The 23,682-nt window shown below is 55.3% G+C and overlaps 1 protein-coding gene across 1 annotated transcript in view; it reads right to left on the bottom strand.

The window, feature by feature from the left end:
• Window positions 1–3,775: 3,775 nt before the first annotated feature.
• The window catches only part of Agpat4 (1-acylglycerol-3-phosphate O-acyltransferase 4), a 62,504-nt gene continuing 42,597 nt past the window's right edge, over window positions 3,776–23,682 (bottom strand). Inside the window, exons 3-8 of the mRNA XM_013024543.1 lie at window positions 12,875–13,036; window positions 12,065–12,218; window positions 10,110–10,212; window positions 7,081–7,156; window positions 5,895–6,093; window positions 3,776–4,311 (exon numbers count right to left, since the gene is read on the bottom strand). Coding sequence (XP_012879997.1) covers window positions 4,217–4,311; window positions 5,895–6,093; window positions 7,081–7,156; window positions 10,110–10,212; window positions 12,065–12,218; window positions 12,875–13,036 — 789 coding nt within the window. The 3' untranslated portion in view covers window positions 3,776–4,216. The remainder of the gene's footprint in view (window positions 4,312–5,894; window positions 6,094–7,080; window positions 7,157–10,109; window positions 10,213–12,064; window positions 12,219–12,874; window positions 13,037–23,682) is intronic.

The raw sequence follows: 23,682 nt of genomic DNA, 5'->3' as shown, positions 1-23,682 counted from the left end.
GTCTCAGGCTGCAGGAGACCAGGACCGTGCTGATGGGATGCACCAGTCTCAGGCTGCAGGAGACCGGGACCGTGCTGATGGGATGCACCAGTCTCAGGCTGCAGGAGACTGGGACCGTGCTGATGGGATGCGCTGGTCTCACGCTGCAGGAGACCAGGGCCGTGCTGATGGGATGCGCTGGTCTCAGGCTGCAGGAGACCAGGACCGTGCTGAAGGGATGCACCAGTCTCAGGCTGCAGGAGACCAGGACCGTGCTGATGGGATGCACCAGTCTCAGGCTGCAGGAGACTGGGACCGTGCTGATGGGATGCACCAGTCTCAGGCTGCAGGAGACCAGGACCATGCTGATGGGATGGGCCGGTCTCACGCTGCAGGAGACCGGGACTTGGCTGGCTCAAGCAAGTGTTCACGGAAACTCAAGTCAGACTGCCACTGGATCATCGCGGGTTGTCATGGCTCTGTCTCAGGGCCCACTGCCCCAAGCCACAGCCAGCCGCTCCCCCATGGCAGGGCGGCTGGGCTGCATTTCCTTCTCCCTAAGGAACACTCACTCCAGACTCAGTTGACATAGAGAGGCTGAAAGCAAGGATGCAGGTGCTTTTCTAGTCACCGTGGGGAGGACAGGGTGGCTGTGACGGCCTACTGGTCTACTGGCCGCAGCGTGGCCCACCTCCGTGCATGCACTAGACCACCAGTGCGGGTCATAGGCACCGAGCTCGCCTCTGACAGCCGCAGCCCCCAGGCCGCCCGCCGGAGCCAGTGCCTCCCTCCCCGCCTCACCCGGGCGCTTCGGAGAAGGCGGGGCCCCTGCTCTGGCTGCCATCTTTCCAGACAAGCAGCGAAGGCGCCGGGAGCCCAGCCTGCTCTGCTGGGAAGGGGCTGGTGCTGCCCCTGGCCAGTTTTAGCTGCACAGTTCTCATTGGGGTTATGATAGGAAAACTGCTGTTTTCAAACTAGTCATCACTGTGTGAAGGTTTTGCTTTATGTGTGTGGAGGACGCTGAGGTACTGGGGTGACACTGTATGAGCTTTCTCCTCCGTGGCTGTGAGACCCCAAACCATCAAGGCTTCCCTGCTCTGCATCTCGCCAGTGTCCCACAGCTCCAGCTGTCGTGGGCTTGTTTTCTACAAGGGCACTGAATCTCCTGCCTTCAGGCTGCAGCATCTGCACCGCGCTAGATTCTCTGCCACCCTGTGTCAACAGACTCCCGGCAAAGTTAGCGTGAGCTGTGCCAGGATGGAGATGGTAGCCAGGAGTACACTCAGTCCCTGCCACTCGGAGAACAGGAGGATGGCTCCAAAGTGAATGGGAAACAACAAAAACCACGCTGGGAGCCAGAACACTTCGCTGAAGACATTGATGGGTGTGGGAGACAGCAAGGGAGCTGGAGGAGGTACCAGGAGTAGAATCAGGGCAAAATCAACCCCCAGTCGGGCACCTGTGGCGCACGCCTATAACCCTAGCTACTCAGGAGGCTAAGATCTGAGGACTGCGGTTCAAAGCCAGCCTGGGCAGTAAAGTCCCTAAGATTCTTCAATAAAATACCTGAAAACCAGAAATGGCACTGTGGCTAAAGAGTACAGCCCTTGCCTTGTGTTGAAGAGCTCAGGGACAGCGCCCGGGCTCAGTGCAAGCCCCATGAGCGACCAAAAGAAAAAAAAAAGTCCCCACCCCACAGAGAACACTTCTTCCCAGAAGGGTCAGGCAGGCGGGCACGCTGCCGGCTGTCCCGAACCTCATTCTTCTCTGTGCTCTAATGCCATTAAAAATCCCACTGCTTCCTGAAATTGCTCCAGCCTGCATTGGCAGCTCCAGCCAGCAGCCTTGGTTTGTTTATCCTGTTTCCCACCTGAGTAATTCAGAGAAAAAGAATCATCTGTGGGCCCCTTAGAGTCCCAGTGTTGGCAGTAGGCCAATATTCTTAAGAACTTGGATCACCTCTCTGAAATGGAAGACCAGCGCAGAAGTAGCCAATTTTGGTGCTGCCGAGTGATGCCTGAGCTTTCGGGAGAAGTGGGCAGGTGGAGGCAGCGTCCTAACCATCGCCGTTCGTTTAGTGCTGGATTCCTCCCATGCGTGCAGCAACCCAGCAGTCAGAGGCCGCACTCACAGGTGAGAGGGTGGGAGAATGGCTGACTAGAACTTAGTGACTGAGTTTCAGAGCCTCAGCTGAAGTCTGTCAGCCCTAGGACGCGGAGGCAGGCCTGCAGGAGGCGCTCGTGCTCCTGAGTGCTCTAAGGCCCCCTGCTTGCCCAAGGCGCTGTCCCCAGCTCCTGGGTCTCCGCACGCTAGGCCTTGGGCAGGTGGCTGATGCACCGGGGCCCATCACCCTGACTTCTGGGACGCTGGCCAGTGTAAAGTCGGAGCTGGGCTCACCCACACAGTATCCCCGAGAAGCCAGGACACGTTCCGCTCGTTCCTCATTGCTAACATTCTCGTGTCGGCAAAGCATGGCTGTCGTCGCTTCAGTGAGAGAGCTGTAATTCATGGCTCATCTAGGTCGGTCCTGTGTGCTTATCACCAAGTGGCTCAGCGCACATGAAGATGTGACACCATGAGCCCGTGGTGGTCTGATGGTGACAGTGTCCCACGGGCCAGTTCACCTTTCCCGTGATAACAGTAAATAAAACAGGTTTTACCAGGCGGCGGGTGCCCGGCAGTTGAGTGTCTACCCTGGCTCGTCTCAGATACCCCCAGACCCTCGCAGTGTGGCCTCGGGAGGCACACCGTTGAGTACTTGGGTCCCCTTCTTCTCTCCCTGTTGTCTGCCCAGTCTGCCAGGCCCTCCTCAAGGTAGTGGAGGTGGCACAGGCAGACCCGGTCAGTGGTGTAAGCTCGGAGCCAAAAGCATGCCTTCTCGCCTCTGTGGGCTGTGGCCCCGTGCGGGGCAGCTGGGGGAGGACCAGGTGCTGTGGATTACCCAGGCTGCGCCCTGCTCGGGGGAGCTGCTGGGTGGCGCCATCTTGCAAGCTGCCTCAGAATGGCTGGGCTCCTTTTTGTCTTGTATTTTTTTTAATGTTCAATTACGTATGCTATATTTTAGGGCTTTTGATGTTCAAATGTTTATTTTTTGGGGCCAGTACTGAGACTTGAACTTGGGGTCTCACACTTTTTTTTTTGCCTGTTCTTGGGCTTGAACTCAGGGCCTGGGCGCTGTCCCTGAACCGCTGCTGCTGCTTTCTTTTTGCTCTAAGGCTAGCTCTCTACCACTTGAGCCGCAGCACCACTTCTGGCTTTTTCTATTTATGTGGTACTAAGGAATGGAACCAAAGCTTTGTGCATGCTAGGCAAATACTCTACCACTGAGCCACATCCCCACCCCTCTTGCTCAGCTGTTCTTGCTTAAGGCAGGCACCTGCCACCCACACCTCCAGTTCCCTGATGTTTAAGGCCAGCTTCTTCAGATCGCTGGGCCGATGGTCAAGACAACATGGCGGGACTCCGTCTAAGCAGCGCGGAGGCCAAGGCTGCCTGCAGAGCCTCTGCTGGAGGCAGAGGTGTGGCGGGGGGGGGGGGGCCCTGTGCTCGTCGGCCCGTGCCCAGCCTCCACCCCGCGCGGAGGGCCTGCCCTCCCTGTTTCTTGCTGGGGGCCATCATGTGTCTGCATATCCACCCAAATGACTGTCTCTGTGTGGGTGCTACCCGACCCCAGGACCCCCGGCCGCTCCCTGGTGAAAATGCACTCTTCTCAAATGCCCACACACAGAGGGCAGCACATCTGTGTAAACACACCACTGATGACCCAGACAAACACTTTAATTTTTCTGGAGGCATAATTTAGTGATCTTCTCTAAAGCACTTTTCAGTCTCTGGCAGTCATGAGTTACAGAAGACTCAGCACCAAAGGAGAGCAGGAGACGCCAGTCCCTCTGTCCCCAGCCCTGCCTCCCCGCAGCCTCAACCAGCCTTTGAACGATCAGACAAACACACACACACACACACACACACACACAGAGCAGATCCTGTCACACACACATGCACGCACACACACGCACAAACACCTGTGCAAGTGAAAAGAAAGCCAAAACCCGCTAGTTTATATGGGGGGGGAAAAAGATTTAAGAGCATCTTCTCCCCCTCCCCCGGCTCTGAGCCCCAACTCTGGCTGGAGAGCACGTGACTCCCGCTTGACCCGGCCTCAGGGCTGCGTCCTGCTAAGAAGGCTCTGCGAGGCCACCAGTTCCTCCGTTCCCTTTGGAGTGGATGCCGCCTCGCGTCAGTCACTCTGTTTCTGTTTGTTGTCGATGTTGCCGTAGGCAGAGCCCTTGTCGATTTCCGTCACTCCGATCATCCATCGAACTCCCACGGAGGCTGCAGAGAGGGGGGAGAGAGTGAGGAGCAGCAGGAGCTGACCCCCAGGGCAGTTCACCCCCAGGGTGGGGAGACCCATGGGGCGGCGGCAGCGGCCTGCCAATCACAAGCCTGAGGCCCCGCCGCCCACTGTACACCTCCATGGCCTGGTCCAGGCCAGGAACCGACCGTGGCCGGCACTGTGCAGCCTTTCACAGGACCCTGCTGTCCAAAGCAATGAGCATTCTTTTGGGGGAGACAGGGCATCAGCTGGAAGGCCTGACAAGCAGGCTTTGTCGAGGAGACTGGGAGCCCCAGGATCTCCGGCACCTAGCACCCCACAAGCACCGCCGCTGGGCTCTGGGATGAATATTGGAGCAAAGACCCTGCTCTCACAAAGCCTGGCTCCCAGCAGACCTGGCCTGGGATGGCAGGCACGGGAGACAACCCTCCGCTTCCAGAAGACCCACCAGCTGCCCACAAGCGCGGGGATGTAGCCCACGGCCGGTCTGGCAGAGCTGCATGAGTTCCAGAGCCGACGCTGGCCTGGTGGGGACACACTGGAGAGGCCTAGTCCTGACCTAGTCCTGGAGGTCCCCGGAGCACAGGGAGGTGAGCAGAACATGGAGAAGAGGTACAAGCACAAAGCAGTTGGGGCAGAGAGGCGGCAGGCTCGGAGGGGGTGCGCTGGCACCTGGGGAGGAGTCCATTGGAAGAGGTCAGAGATTCAGTGTGGCTCGATCCATCAAGGCCAGCAACAGGGGGCGGTGGGGGGAGAGGGCTGCCAAGCCACTGCTTTCTTCTGCACCCTCCACTATTTCTTGTACATTTTTAACCTCACACTGTGTCTTTTCTTTCTCCAAAGACTAGCAGGGTCTGTTAGAGGAAGCATGGCATCTTAGCGCGGCGGGTGGAGGCAGAGGGCGCTGCGGTGTGCGCGGTGTTGTGTGGAGGCGGCACGCCGTGCTGCAGGGAGTTGGGTTATCTGTGTAGACGTTGAGCTGCCCAGGGCCCCGGGCTGTCAGGGGCGCCTCTGTCTCCGGGGACAGGCGCAGCCCAGCCACGTGCTGCCTTCCCTGCTCTCCGGCAGTGAACAGAGAGCATCCTAATGCACCACAGGAATAAGAGAACTGTCCACTTCTGACACACATGGTTTCATGACTTTGAGGCATTTCCTCACTCTTGGAGAAGCAGAGACTGCCCATATCTGACTCCTTCAGGACAGGAAGTTTCCTCATTTTTTCCTCATTCCTTTCCCCACATCCCAGGCTCCAGGAAGCACAGGAGAGAAGGCGGGCGCAGTGACACAGCAGGGTCACCTCCAGGGCAAGTGGCCCATGAACCCAGGAGGGGTAGGAAATAACGATAAAATAAATCAGTGAGAACCACAGTTACCAGGCATCATTGCTCGACTGGCCAGCCAGTCTTGAGAAAGCAGCCCTTAGGGGCGGGGCCCCGGCAGCGCTCCCAGAGCCGCTGGAGTTCCTCCTGGGCAGGACATTGCTGTGATTGGCAGGCAGCCTGCTCCTCAGGAAGGCTGCTGCCTCTCGTGGCCCCTCCCACCCCAGCCAGGCAGTGCCTTCAGCCTCTTACTCTCTACTCACCCATACAGAAGAGGATGACCAGGCTGGCCAGCGTCATGGAAGAACCACTGCTGACCATGCTGACCAGGAACTGGAAGAAAGGGTAGAGCAGCAGCGAGGCCCAGAACAGCCAGTTGACCAGCGCCCAGGGCCGTCTTGGGGGTACCTGGGGTGTCTCCGGGAAGATGCCAGTCCTGTAGTATTCCTCCTGAAAGGCATCCTGGGGGACAGAGGAGGAGGCCTCAGATGCCACGCTGGGCTCCGTGGCCTCACGGGGGCCTCTCTCGCAGAGTCTCAGCTCTGGGGTCTCCACAGTGGCTGCTCACTGCAGCTCGGGTGTCCCCTGCCCCAAAGGCAGGAGGGCAGAGCCGAGGCCTGGCGCTGGCCAGCCTAGGTTGTCCTGACCACAGGCAGGTGCCCGTGCTCAGCATCTGGACCCCTGGTCTGAGACAGTGATGGCTTCCACACAGGCTGGCAGCTGAGTGACAGGAAGCACTGGCCTGCTGACCCGCCCCCAGGATGCCCATGGCCTTGCCACTCTGAGTGCTGGCTCAGCACACAGGCTGCCATCAGCCCTGGCGCCTTCCCTAGGCACACACATGGAGGATGCACACGTTACCAGGGCTGGAGGAGCTGCAGGAGCTGCTCACCCGCCCGCCTCCCACGAGGCACACACAATTTACAGCTGGGCATGGGTGCCTCACGCCTGCAATCCTAGCTACTTAGGAGGCTGAGATCTGAGGATTGTGGTTCAAAGCCAGCCAGGGCAAGAAAGTCCATGACACTCTTACCTCCAATGAACCACCCAGAAGCTGGAAGCAGAGCTGTGGCTCAAAGTGGTCTGGAGTGAAAAAGCTCAGGGACAGTGTCCAGGCCCCGAGTTCGAGCCCTAGGATCACCGTGCAACTTACAATCACGGGCGGGTCCAGCTGCCCAGTGGATGCCTTCAGAGGACACAAGCAAGGACCTCTGGAGCAGGGAGAGAAGCAGGTAACCCTGGGGAGCCAGCCCCAGACAGCGTAGGTGAGGGGCTCTGGGAGGCTGCCCAGCGCGGGAAGGGACCTTTAAGAGCTGGTGTTGCTTGTTCTGACATTGCTTCCTGGTCAGACTGGTGACCCGAGAGGCATTTTCCACGCTTAATGTGGCTCCCACTCACGCCTGAGGGCTAGAGGCCGGAGGCTGGAGGCCAGGCCAGCCGGCTACCCACCTTCTCCTGGTAGAGCCTGTGCAGCCAGGCAGCGCACTCGTCATCGTCTTCCGGGATATCTTCTATGGGAATCCGCCTGCAAAAGCAGAGAGCTGCTAGCCGGGAGGCGGCCCGGCCCGCCCCCCCCCCCAGCTCTGTTCCAGTTCCAGGGCTGGCCATGGGGGCCTTATCTAGGCATCAAAGACCATGGGACAGTGCAGAGGGGCCTTCAATGCACAGAAAGCCTGGAACAGCAGCTCAGTGGCACCAAGATGCCATCAGGAGCAGCGACGCCTGCCTCCTCCCATCTCCATCTCAGGAAGTTTTCCCGAACCCCATACGTGCCCCTCCCTGAGAGCACGGTGCTACGTTAGTTTCCTCATGAGACAATCAAACATACAGAATCTACCCATACAATGGCCAGGCACTGGAGCTCATGCCTGTAATCCTAGATAACTCAGAAAACCTGAGGGTCGCAGTCTGAAGCCCGACTGGGCAGAAAAGTCAGTGAGACTCGTCTCCAATAAACCACCAAAAAACTGGAAGTAGAGTTGGGGCTCAAGTGGTAAAGCGCCAGCTTTGAGCAAAAAAATAAAAGCCCAAAAAACCCTAAGGGACTTGAGTTCAAGCCCAGTACTGGGGTGCGCGCACGTGCACGCACACGCATGCACACACACACACACACACCCCTCTCCATATGAATCCAAAGGCTGAAGACACCAACGCAGGCCTTTCTAGCACGGGACCCACAAATCACGGTGCCCCAGAAGCTACTCACACGCTCCATCTCGACACTGGTGGGCATGGGTGCCGGGGAGACGCTGTGCCGTGTCCCCTGTCCCCCCATCCTCAGGCTGTGGGCTCTGGGGATTTCACTTGTGCCCGATGTTGCCCACAGCACAGCCCACGCCTGCCACGACTTTTACGGGGTCCTCGCTCCTCACGCCCTGGTGCACCTGGGCTGGAGACACAGGGCCTGTCCTCGGGGGCGGGGCATTCATCCTACTTAGGGTGCCGTGGGCTCCTAGAGGTAGAATGCCATCCTCCTTCCTCCCTGGGCAGACTTCCCCAGCCCTGCAAGCTCATCCACAACCTTTCTCTGGCCTTTTGGGGGGCCTTCTATGCATTTCCATGAAACGTCTACTACTTGCTTCTCCCTTTCTGACCTGCGCGGGTCTGCCCCTCAGCTCTCTGAGTGGGTCTTGGGTTCAAGGCCAGGAAAGCCCGCCCAGGATCGCTTTGTTTGCAGGGAAAGCTGAGATGGTTCTGCTCTTTTCAGTAACTGGGTTGGCACGCGGGCCTGCAGCATTCAACACGCCTCTGCGGGGTGGCCGCCACGGGAACGCTGCTGGTCTCAACAGCGCCCACACAAGACACGCGTGTGCGGCGGCTCCGCGCTCTGCCTCCGAGGCTGGGCACGACAGCATCACAGCTCAGCCGGGCACGCCGATTCCTACTCGGGCCCTGGAGAGTTGCAGTTGCCTAAGAAAACAGCCTGGTAGAGGCTGCTGCCCTGCCTGGGCAGGGTCAGATACCGGGCAGAGCGTCTGCCAAGTACGGAAGGGTCCAGGGGAGACCTGCTCGCTCTGTCCCTGGCAGAAGGAATCCAGCTAATCTTTCCCTCCTTATCTGCAGTCTGTGGCGGCGCCATTGGAACAGGAGCAGTAATGATGGTGGTGCTTCGAGTATTTTTGGGGGGGAGGGGTGGGAAAACCGGGTAGGACGTGATGGAACAGAGTCTGCCAGTCTCCAGAACCATCTCCCCAGGAACAATGGAGCCGGGGGGGGGGGGCTGGTGGCCACTGGATTCACACTGCCCTTCGTGCTGAGCCGGCATTCACAAAGCTGTGCACCACTTGCCTAGCTCTGTTCCAGAGCCTTCTGAGAGGAGGATGGAGCGCCTCAGAGACCCATGCTGCGTGACCCAACCCAGAGCGGATCTTCGTGGCAGTCTCTGACCTAATCGCACAGATCACGCACACTAGGGTTGGGTTTTTTTTTGGGGGGGGGTGGGGGGTCCGGTCGTGGGGCCTGAACTCTGGGCCTGGGCGCTGTCCCTCAGCTCTTCAGCCCAAGGCAAGTGTTCTACCACTTGAGCCACAGCACCACTTCCGGTTTTTCTGCTTATGTGGTGCTGAGGAATCGAACCCAGGGCCTCATGCATGCAAGGCAAGGGCTCTACCACTGAGCCACCTTCCCAGCCACCATGCTTGGGTTTTACTGTCTGCGGCATCTTTCTGTTCTGTTTACCACTAATCTTGGTGGCATTCTGGAGGCTGGAAGTCAGACCCATTGTGTGATCTACAAGCGGCTGAGGAGAGTTCATGTATCTACTGTCTTGTGGAAGTGTTTTCAATCAAATCGCAGGAGCCAGCAATGGCACGCATAAGTGAGACACTGCAGACGTGTTCCCCAGGCCTGTCCAAGCCTCTTTCTAAATTGTGGTGGTCGGTGTATATTTCAGAGCAGACCCCTCTTCCCACACAACAAAAAGCCACTTCTATACTCAAATCTCCAAATGACTGGCTGAAATGCCATCTTCCCTTGTCCACGCAGAACCTGTGATAAGAAGCAGCTGAAGGTCGGGCGCTGGTGGCCCACACCTGTAATCCTTGCTACTCAGGAGGCTGAGCTCTGAGGAACGCAGTTCAAAACCAGCTTGGGCAGGAAAGTCTGTGAGACTCTTACCTCTAATGAACACCCCCCCCTCCCAAAAGCCAGAGGTACAGGTGTATCCCAAACCAGACTTGAACAGGACAAAAAAAAAAATCAAGGGACTGAGCCCAGGCTCTGAGTTCAAACCTCAATACTGGCAAACAAACAAGCGGGATGAGGAAGCAGCTGGGAAAGGAGACCTCTTCAGATTATCCCCAAGCGCAGGATGCCCCTCTCCCTTCCTAATATGAACTCAATGCAAACGTGTGCAACGCCAAACAGACCGCAAGCAAGAAGGAATAAACCAGATCTCTGCATGGAGATCTCTTAGTCACCTGGGATTTATCTACTTAGAAATGAGGGCTTTTTCTAAAAATCAAATGGAACTAACTTACCTCACATAGCAATCAGCATGATATTTCTTTCCATTTAGGACTCCCAGCAGTGTTGGATTTTCATTATTTCTGAAATTGAGTGTACAGTCATATACAGCTGGAACTACAAAAATAAGACAAACACAAAGCAGTGTACACGGGTGAACCCAGGTCTGTTTGGTAGAAAAACACCCTGAACATTCACGTCACTAACGTGTCTACAACGTCACGGAGCGAGTACAGATTTCTTCATCACGGTTCTCGGTATTGTTCAGTGTTTTACCTTGCACAGGCATCATTTGTGCAGTCAGAAAAGCCCAGAATGACCTAGTAATAGATGACCATATATCCTGAGGTCAGAGCAACTATCAAGCAATACTGCAAGCCTGAATCTAGGTCATAATGACAATGATACGCAACTTTCTCATATGCGCACAGCCTGTTATGGTCAGCAAACGCCATCTTGAAACAAGTGCAGAAAGAAAACCAATTAATCCAAACTTTGTGATCCCAGAGTGAGTCTGGCTCACCAAAGTATAATCATTCTACGCACATTGTTTGCCTCCAGAAGGAAAATAAGACAACTATACACCTTGTCTTACATCTTGCTGGCAAGACCATAAAGAATTAGAATTATAACCAGCTGAAATAAGGATGGGACAAGTTCTCTGCTTCCAGTGGCTCTACTCAATGATGTGTTAACTGTCAGCGTGTTGCCTGTGTCTAAAAATCACTACCCTAGCTGGCCTAAGGTAAGAAATGCTTATTGGGTCAAACGACAGAAGACTTTGTGACTAGAGGACTGGATGGAACCCAAACACGTGGTGGAATCAGATGGGCAGGAGGGAGGTGCAGCGGAATGTCTGGGATCCAGAGCGGTCTCCCTGTAGGGAGACCCTGCAGGCTCAGACGGGGCACCCCGCCCTCCCAGCCCAGTTCTGGGAAGTGGATGATTCCTCTGCCACACGGTGTCTGCAATGGCAGAGGTCAGGTGCTCACTGCCGCGCCCGACCCTTCGACGGACCCCTTTACGTGTGCAATTGCTACAAATGAAACGAGCGGGTGCAAAGGTCAACAGGAGGAGCCAAGACTCAAAAGTGAGAACATCACCATCCATTTTCTTCTGCCCACTATTGGACCCCAGGAAGAGCCTGCAGATGTGCTGTCTCTGCAGGGGCGGGGGGTGCCTGGGCAGGGGCTGCTCCCCACCCTGGGGCTGGAGGTGGGGCTGAGCCCCAGGATACAAGAGAGAAATGCCACCCTGGGCACACCTTCTGAGCCTCAGCTAAATCCACGGGACCCGACTGTGGACGAGTTCTGTGCTCGAGCCCTTTACTCCACGAGGACGGGTCCTGGGGCTGGGAGCCGCGTCTGACCTGCCTCTGCTGATGGAGCTGGGCCTAGCCTCTCCTCAGTGGCCCTGGAGCACAAACCTCAGAGAAGGTCTGCCACGCCCTGAGAGGCTCCAGAAACGAGACATTTGGGCAGGATGGAAAGGCCAGCGCTCCCCAGAGCCCAGGGCTGGGAGACAAGTAAGGCCGCATAGAAGAATGAGGAAGATATATTTTGAACAGGAAAAAGGAGGAGTAAAAAGAAAACAGGACCGCCTGATGGGAAGCCGCAGTGGGCAACTTGTTGCTGATTTCTTCTGTTCTGACAGGCGGTCAGTGAGGGCTCTTAAGTGGACAGGTCAGCCGCCACAGCCCACAGGTCAGTTCACCATTGTCCAACAGATGGGCAAGAAAGGCCCCAATCACCCAATGATACAGGTCCTGCTGTGACGCCATGACTGACCAACAGAGGGCACTGTTTGCTTGCAACAGCAACAGGAGGGGCCAGCCAGGTGTGCTGCCTGGTCCCTGGACCCAGGTTCTGAATCCCCTTATAGACCCTAACATGGTCGGCTGGACGCTGCCAGAGACCAGCGCTGTGGCCACTGCAGGCGGGGGGAGGCTCAACGGCCGTGGCGTGCCTACCTACGTCTCTCAGACACCTCACGGTGACGGCGAAGCCCTTGGTGCGGGGCAGCAGGTGGTGCTTGAGGCTGGGCAGGCCCTTGGCTTGGGCCACCTGCATGCTGATCTGGTGTTTCTTCTCCGTGAACCGTGTTCCTTCGCAGTGGATCAGGAACTGGAAGGCAGAAGGAGGAGGTCACACAGGATCCCAGGGTCACACCAAGCCTGAAGGTCACACACAGCCCTCTGGTTGCACAGGTTGAAGGAGAGGCAAAAGGGCAGTGGGCATTTAAGGAGAAATGGTGACCTGGGAGCAGGGGCACTCCTTTGCCTTCCTGGGGTCCCTGGGAAACAAAGATGAGCTCGGATGAAGTCAAATCCCTGACAATAGGCCTTCACCGGGCTACGGATTTCCAGGCCTCCTCTTCCCGTTCTCAGACTGACACGTCTGTACCCCTCCCCCTCCCTTTCACCCCTTCCTCTTCCTTCTTCCGTCCTCCCCTCCCCCTCCCCCTCCTTCTTGCCACAGAGAAGGTGGACAAGACCTCACATGACCAGCTGGGAGCCTGAGTTGCGGGTTTGTACCAACCCACCAATAACTGAGAGGCTTTCCTCCGTGTCCCTGGTGCCTTACATGTTCAAATACACTTTGCCCCGGCTCCCAAGTCTTTACTTGGTGGAGGGTCAGTGCGCAGTGTTGGGGGACCAGGAGGGGCACACCCCGCTCCGGGTCACACACAGCTCTGCGCCCGGAGACCGGAAGTGAGGCAGCGCGCGGGGACGCAGGTCGGGGCTCACGGGGTCTGGCTGCCCGGGGCAAAGACTACGCACAAAGTACTTCTCGGGGTAGTCCCGCAGGCGCAGGAGGCTCGCGGCCACCGTCTGCCGGTCCTGCTCCCACTTGCGCGTGCAGAAGATCATCTCCGTGAAATACCACATCCAGCCGATGATCGGGACGTACGCCAGCTCTTTCTTCGCCAAGACTTTGGAACTCTGAAACAGAGGGACAGCGCAGGGGCCGTGAAGGAGACTGGAGAGCCCCTCCGGTGGCTGTTCTGAGGTTCTTAGTGGAAAAGAGTGAAGGTTCACACCGAAGGCCTCGGGGAGAGTTCTAGAACACAGTGAAGCCAAACCCGTGCCTTGGTGCCCTCTGCAGCGTGTCAGCCAGAGGCCGGGAGAGGGCGGGATCCGCCAACAAGCCAGCCACCAGTTGGAGACGGGCAAGGGTCTTGAGGAGGCTCCAGGGGTCACCAACACCTTCTGGATCCTTCTTGTCGATGACGCTTGCTGTGTCTGCTGCACAGTGGTCAGCGTGTCAGCTCGGCCCTCACATCTCACCTGATCCTAAGCGAAGCCTCCGCTCTGCCGGCAGCAAGTGGGATTCTGGGGAGGCTCTCGGGGTCCCCCGGCTGGCAGATCAGCCGGCTGGCGGCTCTCAGCCTGGGAACCTCGCTCTACCCATCCCTTTATCCTTTATCCCTGTGGCAGGAGACAAGCCCCATCGGGGTCCCGAGTCTGAGTCCCCGCCTGCTAGAGTGAACTCAAACCACACAGGCTCCGCCAGGCTGTGGACACACAGAGACTCAGTGCGAGGGAGGGGAAGGGGCACTGGGGCTTTGTGTCTAGTGGACGTGGCGCCTGCAATTCTCATCCTTCACTTTAGAATCAAGTCGTTCCTCCACTACTGAGTGCAGATAGTTACGGCAGCCTGAGCTGTGCCCGTGACAGCTGTGTGGTGAGCCTCTAACTTAGGAGGGGCCCAGGCCGCGGTGCCCTGGGCCTGTCCTCTGTCCCTTCCCTGTCCTCTGTCCCTTCCCTGTCCTCTGTCCCTTCCTGTCTCCCCACAGCTCAGCCCAGGACCACCGCCATGTCCCTCCCTGCTGCATGGAATAGGATGGTGTCAAGAGCCCTTTTCAGTGGTGTTTAAGACAAACCTTTACTCCCTCCACCGTGAGGAAGAAAAGGCACAAACACCTCGTAACAGCACTCATTTGTTTTTGATGAGTTTTGTTTTCGATACAAATCCAATATGCAAATTCCAGCGGGAGACAGATCTTGCAGATGTGGGAGGGAGGCCTTGCCGGTGTGATTTAAATGAACAGGAATATGTACCCCATTTTACAGATGATTAAACTGAGGCCAGAGGCACACAGCATATAGCTGATCACCAGAAAAAGGGAAGACTAGAACCTGCTTGTGTCTGAGGCTGACACCCACGGCTGCGGGGTGCAAAGCATCCAGACCCTGGCAGAGCTGGGACAGCACCAGTCTTGAGCGAGAAAGGTAACGGATGGTGCCAAGGCCCCCAGCGTCCCGTACTAGCACGTGTGTGCGTGTGTACGCACACGCACACGCACACAAAGGTCTGTGATGCGCAAAAGGAACCTTGTTTAATGTGTCTTTTCAGCCTTAAAATCCTGGAAACTACCAAAAGGCTACATCCTCATGTCACTTATGTTTAGTAATAAGAGACTCATTAAAAGACCAGCCTAGAAACTCTTCCCTCAGGCTGAAGACATTTCGCTTCTTTTCCTTTCCTTGTGAAAACGGTGGCCATTGGTCCTGATGTTAAGGAAGCCGCCGCGGGGCTCGGTGGACGGCTTTGCTCAGCACGCTGAGCCTTGCTGAGCAAAGTTTTCCTGGCTGTCACCAGACACCGATTCACATCTCGTGGTGTTACAGCACACCACGACGCCGCAGCGTGGGAACCAATGGGAGCTTGGCGCGGGTGTTCAACGGCGTGGGCAGGGATGGGTCTGAGGGCCCACCGCTACCCACCGGCTCACTGAACCACGCCGCAACACGGTTACAACAGCCCCAACTCCGTGACCACACACAGAACCCACAAGAGCATCTGCAGTTAGCTTTCTTTGGTCGCTGTCTGCTGAGCACCAGCAGGACGCTCACTTTGTGACCTGACTCGCCGACCCACGAGAAGCAACAGTCCCAGTGGATCCTGGGAAACAAGCAGGACGCACAGGAGAGCCGCCCGCAGGGCTGGGGCCTCGCCTGGCCATCCTGCGTGTCCTAGGGTTCAAAGTGTCTTGTGTTTGCGCGCGTGCGCATGTGTGTGTGAAGGAGAGAGGGGGGAGGCGAGGCGGGGGACAGAGGTGGAGGAGGGAGTGAGGCCTTTCTAGTTGAGGTTTTCTCCAAGCCGGCCGCTGAGAAGTGAGAAGACCGAGTGGAGCCGGCAGGCCGCCTCCTTCAGCCCGGCTCCTGGGATGTCGCCCTCTCCCCTTACTACTACCAGGAACCGGCAGAAACCAGTCTGGGGCAGGGACTAACCAGCTGGATGGCCTCTGACCTTTGTATGAACACGGTTTCCTGGCTTCCAGGCCGTGACACCAGAAGTTCCTTGTCATGTGGCTCACTCACCACTCACTGCTTAATGAGGTCCCTAGGTGAACTCTGAACTGGATGGGACATTAGTTTAAAATACTCAGGCTAAAGTGCTCTTCATTCAACTGCTCTGTTTGCATAGCAGCAGTTCCATGGGGTCCCTCTGTCCAGCCCCCCCCCCCCAGGCTGACAAGTCAAGCGGGCGGCTCAGCGCTGTCTGCTGTGGTGTGTAAGCCCCTCAGCCTGACCACTCCACACAGAGGTGTTCGGTAAGCTCCTCTTTAGACAAACCAGGCACAGTGCAGGTGCTGGGCACAGAGGAAGGGTGACATGTCCCTAGCCCCCCAGTCTGTGGGTAAAGAGGATCTGAAAGCTGGGGGCAGCGGGGAGGCTCGGCTAGCTGCTGCACCCCGCGCCCCAGGCTGGGGAGGGCCAGGCTAAGTCCACAAGAGGCAAATGTGTGTGTGTGTGTGTGCGTGTGTGTGCATGTGAGTGTACACATGTGCATGTGCGCGTGCATGTACGTGTATCCATGTGCATGTGCACGCAAGTATGAGTGTATGTGCATGACTGTGTGTGTGTGTAAATACCAAGACCTGAGCGACTTCCCGCGTCCAGGTGTCCCATGCCAGGCCCCCTCCGATGCTCAAGGAAAAGGTGGGAAACGGGAAACAACTGGAAAATCCTCATGAGTCCCCAGACAAAAGGAACCGTGTTTCACCATTGTCACAGCCACAGGGGAGATGCATTAACCAACACGGAATGAGAGCTGTCTGGCGGCACACTGGACATAACTGCCCCGTTCATCCAGGTCCAGCCGGGGCCCGGGGCTCCTCGGCTCCTGATCATGTGAACCCCACCCGACCTCCCCCCCCTGTGCCAGCCCCAGACTTCCTTCCTTCCACAGGAATACAACAGTGCACGGGGAGGGGAGGGGCCCTGTGGGGACCCCAGGGGTGAGGGGGGGAGAGGCTGGAGGACACTTACAGCACCTGACTTGGCTCAAGGGGCTGTGGTGGGGAGAGGGGGGTGCTGTGCAATGCCCTCTCAGCCCTGCTCACTCTGGGGATGGCCCGCCTGGGCCTTCTGGTCAGGCCCTGGACCTGGAGTCCTAGGAGGAGCAGCAGAAGGCATCACAGGACAGGGCAGGGACGGGACTCCCCAAGGGCGGAGATAACAGCAGCCGAGCAGGCCCCCCCACCTGTCCCACAGGCACACCCAGCTGGGGGCAGGTGTTGCAGGGCAGCTGTAGGTGGAGGCACAGGGCCTCGGGGCGGGGCAGGGTTCAGTTAGTGCAGCCAGAGCCCTGCAGGGCTGGTCACAGTCTAGGCCCAGGTGGGAGCAGCTGGCCAGGGCTGTACACAGAAGGGAGAGAGGGAGACAGGCAGCAAAGGCCCAGTCCTCTGCAGGCCAGCCTGGTTACAACTAGTCTGATTTTGGCTGGTCCAAGACATGCCCAGAGCATGCTACTCTGTGGGAGACGGGGCTGCTGGGTCTCACCCAGCACAGCACTTAAAAAATTAATGCAAATGTATTCATTATATTCCATGTGCCGTTATACGCACACTGAACTGTGTCATTTGAGGGCAGGGGTGAGGGGGAGAAGAGATGGGTGAGAGGGAGGGGAGGGGTGGCATGGATGCAGATGCATTGTACTCATCACATGACGGGTGCACCTGAGACCTCTTTGTACAACTGCATAATAACAATAGGTAAATATTTAAACACCACCACCACACGGACGTGTGTGGGACCGTGCGGAGTGATGAACTGAGACGCAGCTGAGCGGCCTGCTCCCTGCCCGGCCAGCGTGCCACATCCATGAGATACTGATCGCCCACACCGGGCCCCACAAGTAGGTGGTTTGTCCCCCGCCACCCCCATCGGTGGGGCCTGTCCAGCCTGCAGACAGCGGCAGACTTCCCGGCCTGCTCAGATAATGCGAGGCTTCGCACTAGGGAGGTTTAGCTACAGGGGGATCTAGTGCCAAACCACTGGTAAAAAACCCCACCAAGCACAACATCCTTGTGTCCACCCCTCTCCCCCACCTCCCTTCCCCTTCTAACCATGAACTCCACATGCTCAAAGAAGAAAGGACTGCCTTGCACTTATTTGGTAATAGGCATTTGAACCTAGGTACCTGACTCATTCTATTCAGCACATAAGACTGCTAAGAATTTGCAATCAAGGATCAGAACAGCCAGCAAATGTGTCCCCCCCACACACCCCCCAAGGCCACACAGCCAGTGGATATAAGAGCCAAGGTCAAGTTCTCAGAGACTGGAATCCAGCATTGTTTTGCCAAGGCTGACCCTCCCCTTTCACCCCTGCCAGAGAAATGCACTCTGGAGAAAGTAGGGAGAAAAGAAAGAGCTGTTTTTGATAAGGCTAATTCTTTCTCTTCTTTCTTTCCTTTCCTTTTCTTTCTTTTCTTTGTGTGTGTGTGTGTGTGTGTGTGTGTGTGTGTGTGTGTCCTAGGGCTTGAACTCAGGGCGGTGCCATCCCTGAGCATTTTTGTTCAAAGCTAACATTCCATCATTTGGGACACAGCTCCACTTCCTGATATTTTGGTAGTTTATTGGAGATAAGAGACTCACAGGCTTTCCTACCCTGGCTGGCTTTGAACTCCAATTCTTAGATCTCAACCTCTTGAGTAGCTAGGATTATAAGTGTGAGCCACCAGCACCTTCCCCTCTTTTTGTGTGTGCTGGTATTGGGGCTTGAACTCAGGGCCATGTATTCTCCTTTTGCTTTTACACTCAAGGCTGGTGGTCTACCACCTGAGCCACATACCTCCACTTCTGGATTTTTGCTAATTGGGGATAGAAGTCTCATTGATTTTTCTGCCTGGGGTGGTTTTGAACTGCAATCCTCAGATTTCAGCCTCCTGAGTAGCTGGAATTACGGTCATAAGCACCAGCACTGGGCCGAGTGCTATTTCTGATCCTGTCCTGTCATCACAGACTGCAGGGAGCTGAGGGCAAGGCTGGGCCTCTTACCCCAGAGTACCAGCGGTGCGTGCTGTAGGAAGCTCCCACAGCACGCGCCTCCCCTGACCCCAGGCTAGGGTTTGAAAAGTGCCCACAGCTTGATCACTATCATCATCATCATCATCACCATCACCACCACCACCACCACCATCACCATCACCATCATCATCATCATCACCATCACCATCATCATCATCATCATCATCATCACCATCACCACCACCATCACCATCATCACCACCATCATCATCATCACCATCATCATCATCACCATCACCACCACCACCATCATCATCATCATCACCATCACCATCACCATCACCATCATCATCATCATCATCACCATCATCATCACCACCACCACCACCACCACCACCATCATCATCATCACCATCATCATCATCACCACCACCACCACCACCATCATCATCATCATCATCATCACCATCACCACCACCATCACCATCATCATCATCATCATCATCATCATCATCATCATCATCATCATCATCATCATCTTCATCATCAAGATCATCATCACCATCACCACCACCACCATCATCATCATCATCATCCATCACCATCACCACCACCATCACCATCATCATCATCATCATCATCATCATCATCATCATCATCATCATCATCATCTTCATCATCAAGAATCCTTATGTGTAAGTCCAGGCACTGGTTTGTGAGGGACCTGCAGTCCCTCAGCTCTTCTCTTCTTCCCACTGCTCTCTGCACAAAGAAATGTAACAAAAAATTTCATTCCATCTCCATGATAGATAAATTGTATTTCCTGAGTAAGATCTCTGGCCACTTGCCACAAGCCCCTGGGCTGGCCCGAAATCCTTGTCTCCTCCCTTGAGTTCAACTCTTTTTGTTTTGTCTTGTTGTCGTCGTTGTGCTGGTCCAGGAGCTTGAGCTTAGGACAGCACTCTACCACTTAAGCCACATCTCCACTTCCACAAGTTCACTTCAGACAAATGTAATCTGATTACTCGAGAAAGCTGGGCTGTAGTCTAGGCTAGTGGAGAGGTAGAGGCAAGAGGATCAAGAGACCCATTTTAATTAAAAACAAAACAAAATAAAAACCCAAAAGGGCAGGGTCTGGTTCTAGTGGTAAAATACTTGCTTAGTCAAAACCCTCGGTGTCACAGACATACACCCAAAAGTTATTGGGGGGTGCACAGAAATGGAGGGATAAAGGGTGAATAAAGGCAGCCATGGTACCCACTGGACACTGTATTGAACATCGACTATACAACTTGTAGGTGGGGTGGGAAAGAAAAGCTGGGAGAGAGAGAGGGAAGGAAGGGCTGATGTTATCCAAAAAGAAATGTACTCTTTGCCTAACGTGTGTAACTGTAACCCCTCTGTACATTGCCACTATAATAACAATTAAAAACAAAAACAAAAAAAACTCTGCAGTGAAGAAAAAAATAAAGTAATGGCATGTCTCTTCTAAATTCCCTTATGAAAATGTTGCACGTGGTGGGTGGCACTAGCTCACACCTGTAACCTTAGCTACTCAGGAGGCTGAGGTCTGAGGATCCCAATTCAAAGCCAGCCTGAGCTAAGCCCATGAAAGTTTTCTTTTCTTTTTTGTTTTTGTTGGTCATGGGGCTTGAACTCAGGGCCTGGGCGCTGTCCCTCAGCTCTGCAGACCCAGGTGAGCACTTTACCACTGGAGCCACAGTGCTACATTCAGTTTTCTGGTGGTTTTATTGGAGATAAGAGACAGGCTGGCTTTGAACCATGATCCTCAGATCTCAGCCTCCTGAGTAGATAGCATGACAGGCGTGAGCCACCGGCGCCCAGCACTGAAATTCTTTATCTCCAATAAACTACTCAGAAAAAGCCGGAAGTGGTGCCGCGGCTCAAGTGGTAGAATGCTAGCCTGGAGCACAAAGAGGCTCAGTGACAGCGCCCAGGCCCAGAGTTCAAGCCCCAGGTCTGGCAAAAAACAAAAAACGCTGAGTGCTCACTGTTGCTCTTTTTACCTGTTATGCCCTAGAAGAAGGAGCTTCCACGTATAAGGGGCTGTGTCAAGGCCTGCCGACAGGGATGGAGCCCCCGAGTGAGCATGAAGGCAGGGGTGCTCGTCTGACCTTCAGATCAGCCCATGACCCTGACAACCACCTCACGCAGCTGTGCGGAGCGGGGCCTGGCCGGGCCTGATCCCTCACTCAGGAGTGGAGGGGTCCTAGGCTCTGGGCCTGCGGCTTGAAGCTTCTTAGTTTGGGGCTTGTCACACTGCCAGATAACGTCTTTTGAGTAGCTGAAGGAAAATTAGCCTCTGAGGCACAATCCAGAAGACATGCACTGATAATAATGATTACTTATTGGTATAATAATTACAATTAATAAGTAATTAAAATAGTTAAGTGTCAGGCCCTGTATTATTATTGTTATTATTTATTATAGGTCAGGGCCTACCACAGCACAGAGACTTGACAATCTGACTTAGGCAGGAATCTTCTACCAAAGCCAGAAGGTAAGTTAATGAGGAACAAGAAGCCGCAGAAACCTTGAGTCAGGCCACTCCAGGCACCCCCGTGCCCACGGGCCACGTCCACTGCCGTCCCCAGGGAGGACAGAGCCAGCCTGTGTCTGAGAGACCCCACGCATAGTCTTTGTGGAGTCCCACCCTGCCATAACGATGCAGCCTCCGGGAACTTGGGCCGCCAGGAAGCTGGGCCTCCAGGGCAGACTACTAGACTGACCGGCAAGCTCATCAGCCAATGGGGCTTGATTCTTCCCAGGATCGAAAGAATTCCATCTCCCACTTTCTCTTCAAACCACATAATAAACACTGTTCAAGAGTTTCAGGAATCTTGTTTACTTTCATTTGAACTCATTTCCTCTTGTGCTGATACAGAAGAAGAAAAAAATGCCTGGATAGAAACCTCCTTTTTTCCTTCACTAAAAAGCAATCTCTTCACTTCATGAGGATCTCAGAACCATATGTTATTTAACTGTTAATTAATTAGTTAATTAAACAAAAACATGTTTAAGATACTCCTGGCCGCTGAGCACTGGTGGCTCACACTTGTAATCCTCCCTACTCAGGAGGCAGAGGTCTGAGGATCGCAGTTCAAAGCCAGCTCAGGCAAAATGTCCTCAGACTCTTAACTCCAATTAAGCACCAAAAAAGGTGCTGGAAATGGAGGTGTGACTCAAGTGGTAGAGTGCTAGGCTTGAACAAAAGAGCTCATGGATAGTGCCCAGACCTGAGTTTAAGCCCCAGGACCTATGCATGCACACATGTATGTGCAAGGTCACAATTTTACACACACACACACACACACACACACACACACACACACACACGAGATACTGCTGATCAAGTACTATAAGAAGAGGCTGTGTCAGGTAGAAGGTGGTAAGAACGCTGCGTCCGCTCTCTGGCCCGGGTTCTGTCTCCGTGTGCAGCAGTCCCGTTTTGTGTGTGTGCCTGCCTTTGCTGGCTCTGACCTCTGTGCCTCCCCGTGCTCCTCCCAGCTCCTCCCCTTCGTTACTTCCTGCAGCCTCCTCCCTACCTAAGGAAGGGAGGACAGGAGTCAAGAGGGCACGGGGGTCCCCATCCCACCACGGCCGGCCTGCCATTTCAGGTACCGAAAGGTCTCCAAGCTGGGTCTCCTGCCTTTACTCCCAGAACCTTCCAGAGAGAGAGACAGACAGACAGACAGAGAGAGAGACAGGGAGAGAGAGCGCGCACAAGCGCGGGAGTCTGACTCGCAAGCCACTGCCCATGCGCAAGCCACTACACCAATGGAGTTTACTCATAAAAAGTGAATGACAGTGAGCAAGGACTAGACACAGTACAAGAAGGGGGCGTGGCCCACGCCAGGAGCTCGGGTCACACAGCCTCGGGGCGGGGCTGAAAGCTGAAGGCAGCTGGGGGCGGAAGACCACATCCACCACAGGCTCCCAGGCCTGGAAGAGGTAAACAGATGACTGGCGTCTGTGTTTCTGCAGGAAAGTCAGCAAAGCTGCCCAGGGGCCTGGGAGAGCTGGCCTCCTGGCCAGTGGAGAGTCAGGGCCCAGGAGAGCCGTGCTGGCCTGGCAGAGGTCAGTCCTGACAGCCAGCTGGTATTCTTCCTCCAGAAACAAAGGGGCCTGGGCCAGCCATGTGGCTGACAAACTGGGTCACGGATGAGGTCATTTTAAGGAGTGGTCTCCCCTCAGAGAGGTCACAAACTACAGTTCTAGAAACCTCTGTCTAGGACTCCAAGTCAGAAGAAGGCAGGGGCTCCACCTAGCCTTGGAGTCAGTTACCCACAATCAATCGTGTTACGTGATAACTTGGAGAGCTGTAGAAATAAACACCGCATAAAATGTAAACAACTTTTAGCACGGTGTGTCATTATGAAAATGGTCCTACTTTATTATTCGTGATTATTACTCTCTTACGATGCTAATTCTTTGGTGAGACTTGTCACAGGTGTGAGCGTACAGCACGGCAATACAGCCGGAGCTGGGCACTCCCGTGGCTTCAGGCATGTTTGGATTGTCTTGGGCCATAGACCCCCAGAGGTTAGGTACAGGGAGACTATGGGCCTGAAACACACACTCTCACACACACCTTACAAACACAAGTACAAACATTCCACAGAAGTCAAGAAGAAACTGTCCGCAGGACAGTTGCCTGCCCAGACAGACGCTCCTCCCGTCCTATCTGGCTGGGTCTCTATCTTCTATAATTACAAACACTATGATTTTTGTTTTGATGGACTACCAAAATCAAATATGAGGTGGCTGCGACCCTTGGCAGTATGTGGGGTGCATAACTAAGTCCTAGAAGGGCCAGGAACTTTCCCTCCCTGCACCAACAGCAAGCCGTGGCTCCCCTTGCAAGGCCGGTGTGGCCTCAGCGATCTGCGCTCACTGCTCTGTGCAGCTCAGGCGTGACGCCTCCACGTATTCACGATGACAAACTGGAGACCCCGCTCCAGGGCGGGCGAGCCCGTGCAGAACCAACTGGAGAGAAACAGCACTTGATGGTAATTCTGAGTTCTGCTATTCAGGCTTTCTCACTCAGGGCTGCCACGTGCCACAGCCTACAGCGATCCCAGCCCCGAGCGGGCATGCTGCCTGCTTAGCCAAGCAAGAGGTGGTACAGAGCAATTAAAAATATAGCCTGAGTCAAACTAGACCCAAACCCAGGCCATTGCAGCTATGTGACCCTTAGCAGAATGCTCCAAGTCTATAACTAGGAGGATGGGTGCTGGGGCTGGGGCTGGTGGCTCCCACCTGTAACCCTCGATACTCAGGAGGCTGAGATCTGAGGATTGCAGTTTGAAG

Source organism: Dipodomys ordii, unplaced genomic scaffold (assembly GCF_000151885.1).
Source record: "Dipodomys ordii isolate 6190 unplaced genomic scaffold, Dord_2.0 Scaffold77, whole genome shotgun sequence".
Taxonomy (NCBI): Eukaryota; Metazoa; Chordata; class Mammalia; order Rodentia; family Heteromyidae; genus Dipodomys; species Dipodomys ordii.
The sequence above is the reverse complement of the archived record's forward strand: the minus strand, read 5'-3'. Positions and strand labels throughout refer to the sequence as shown.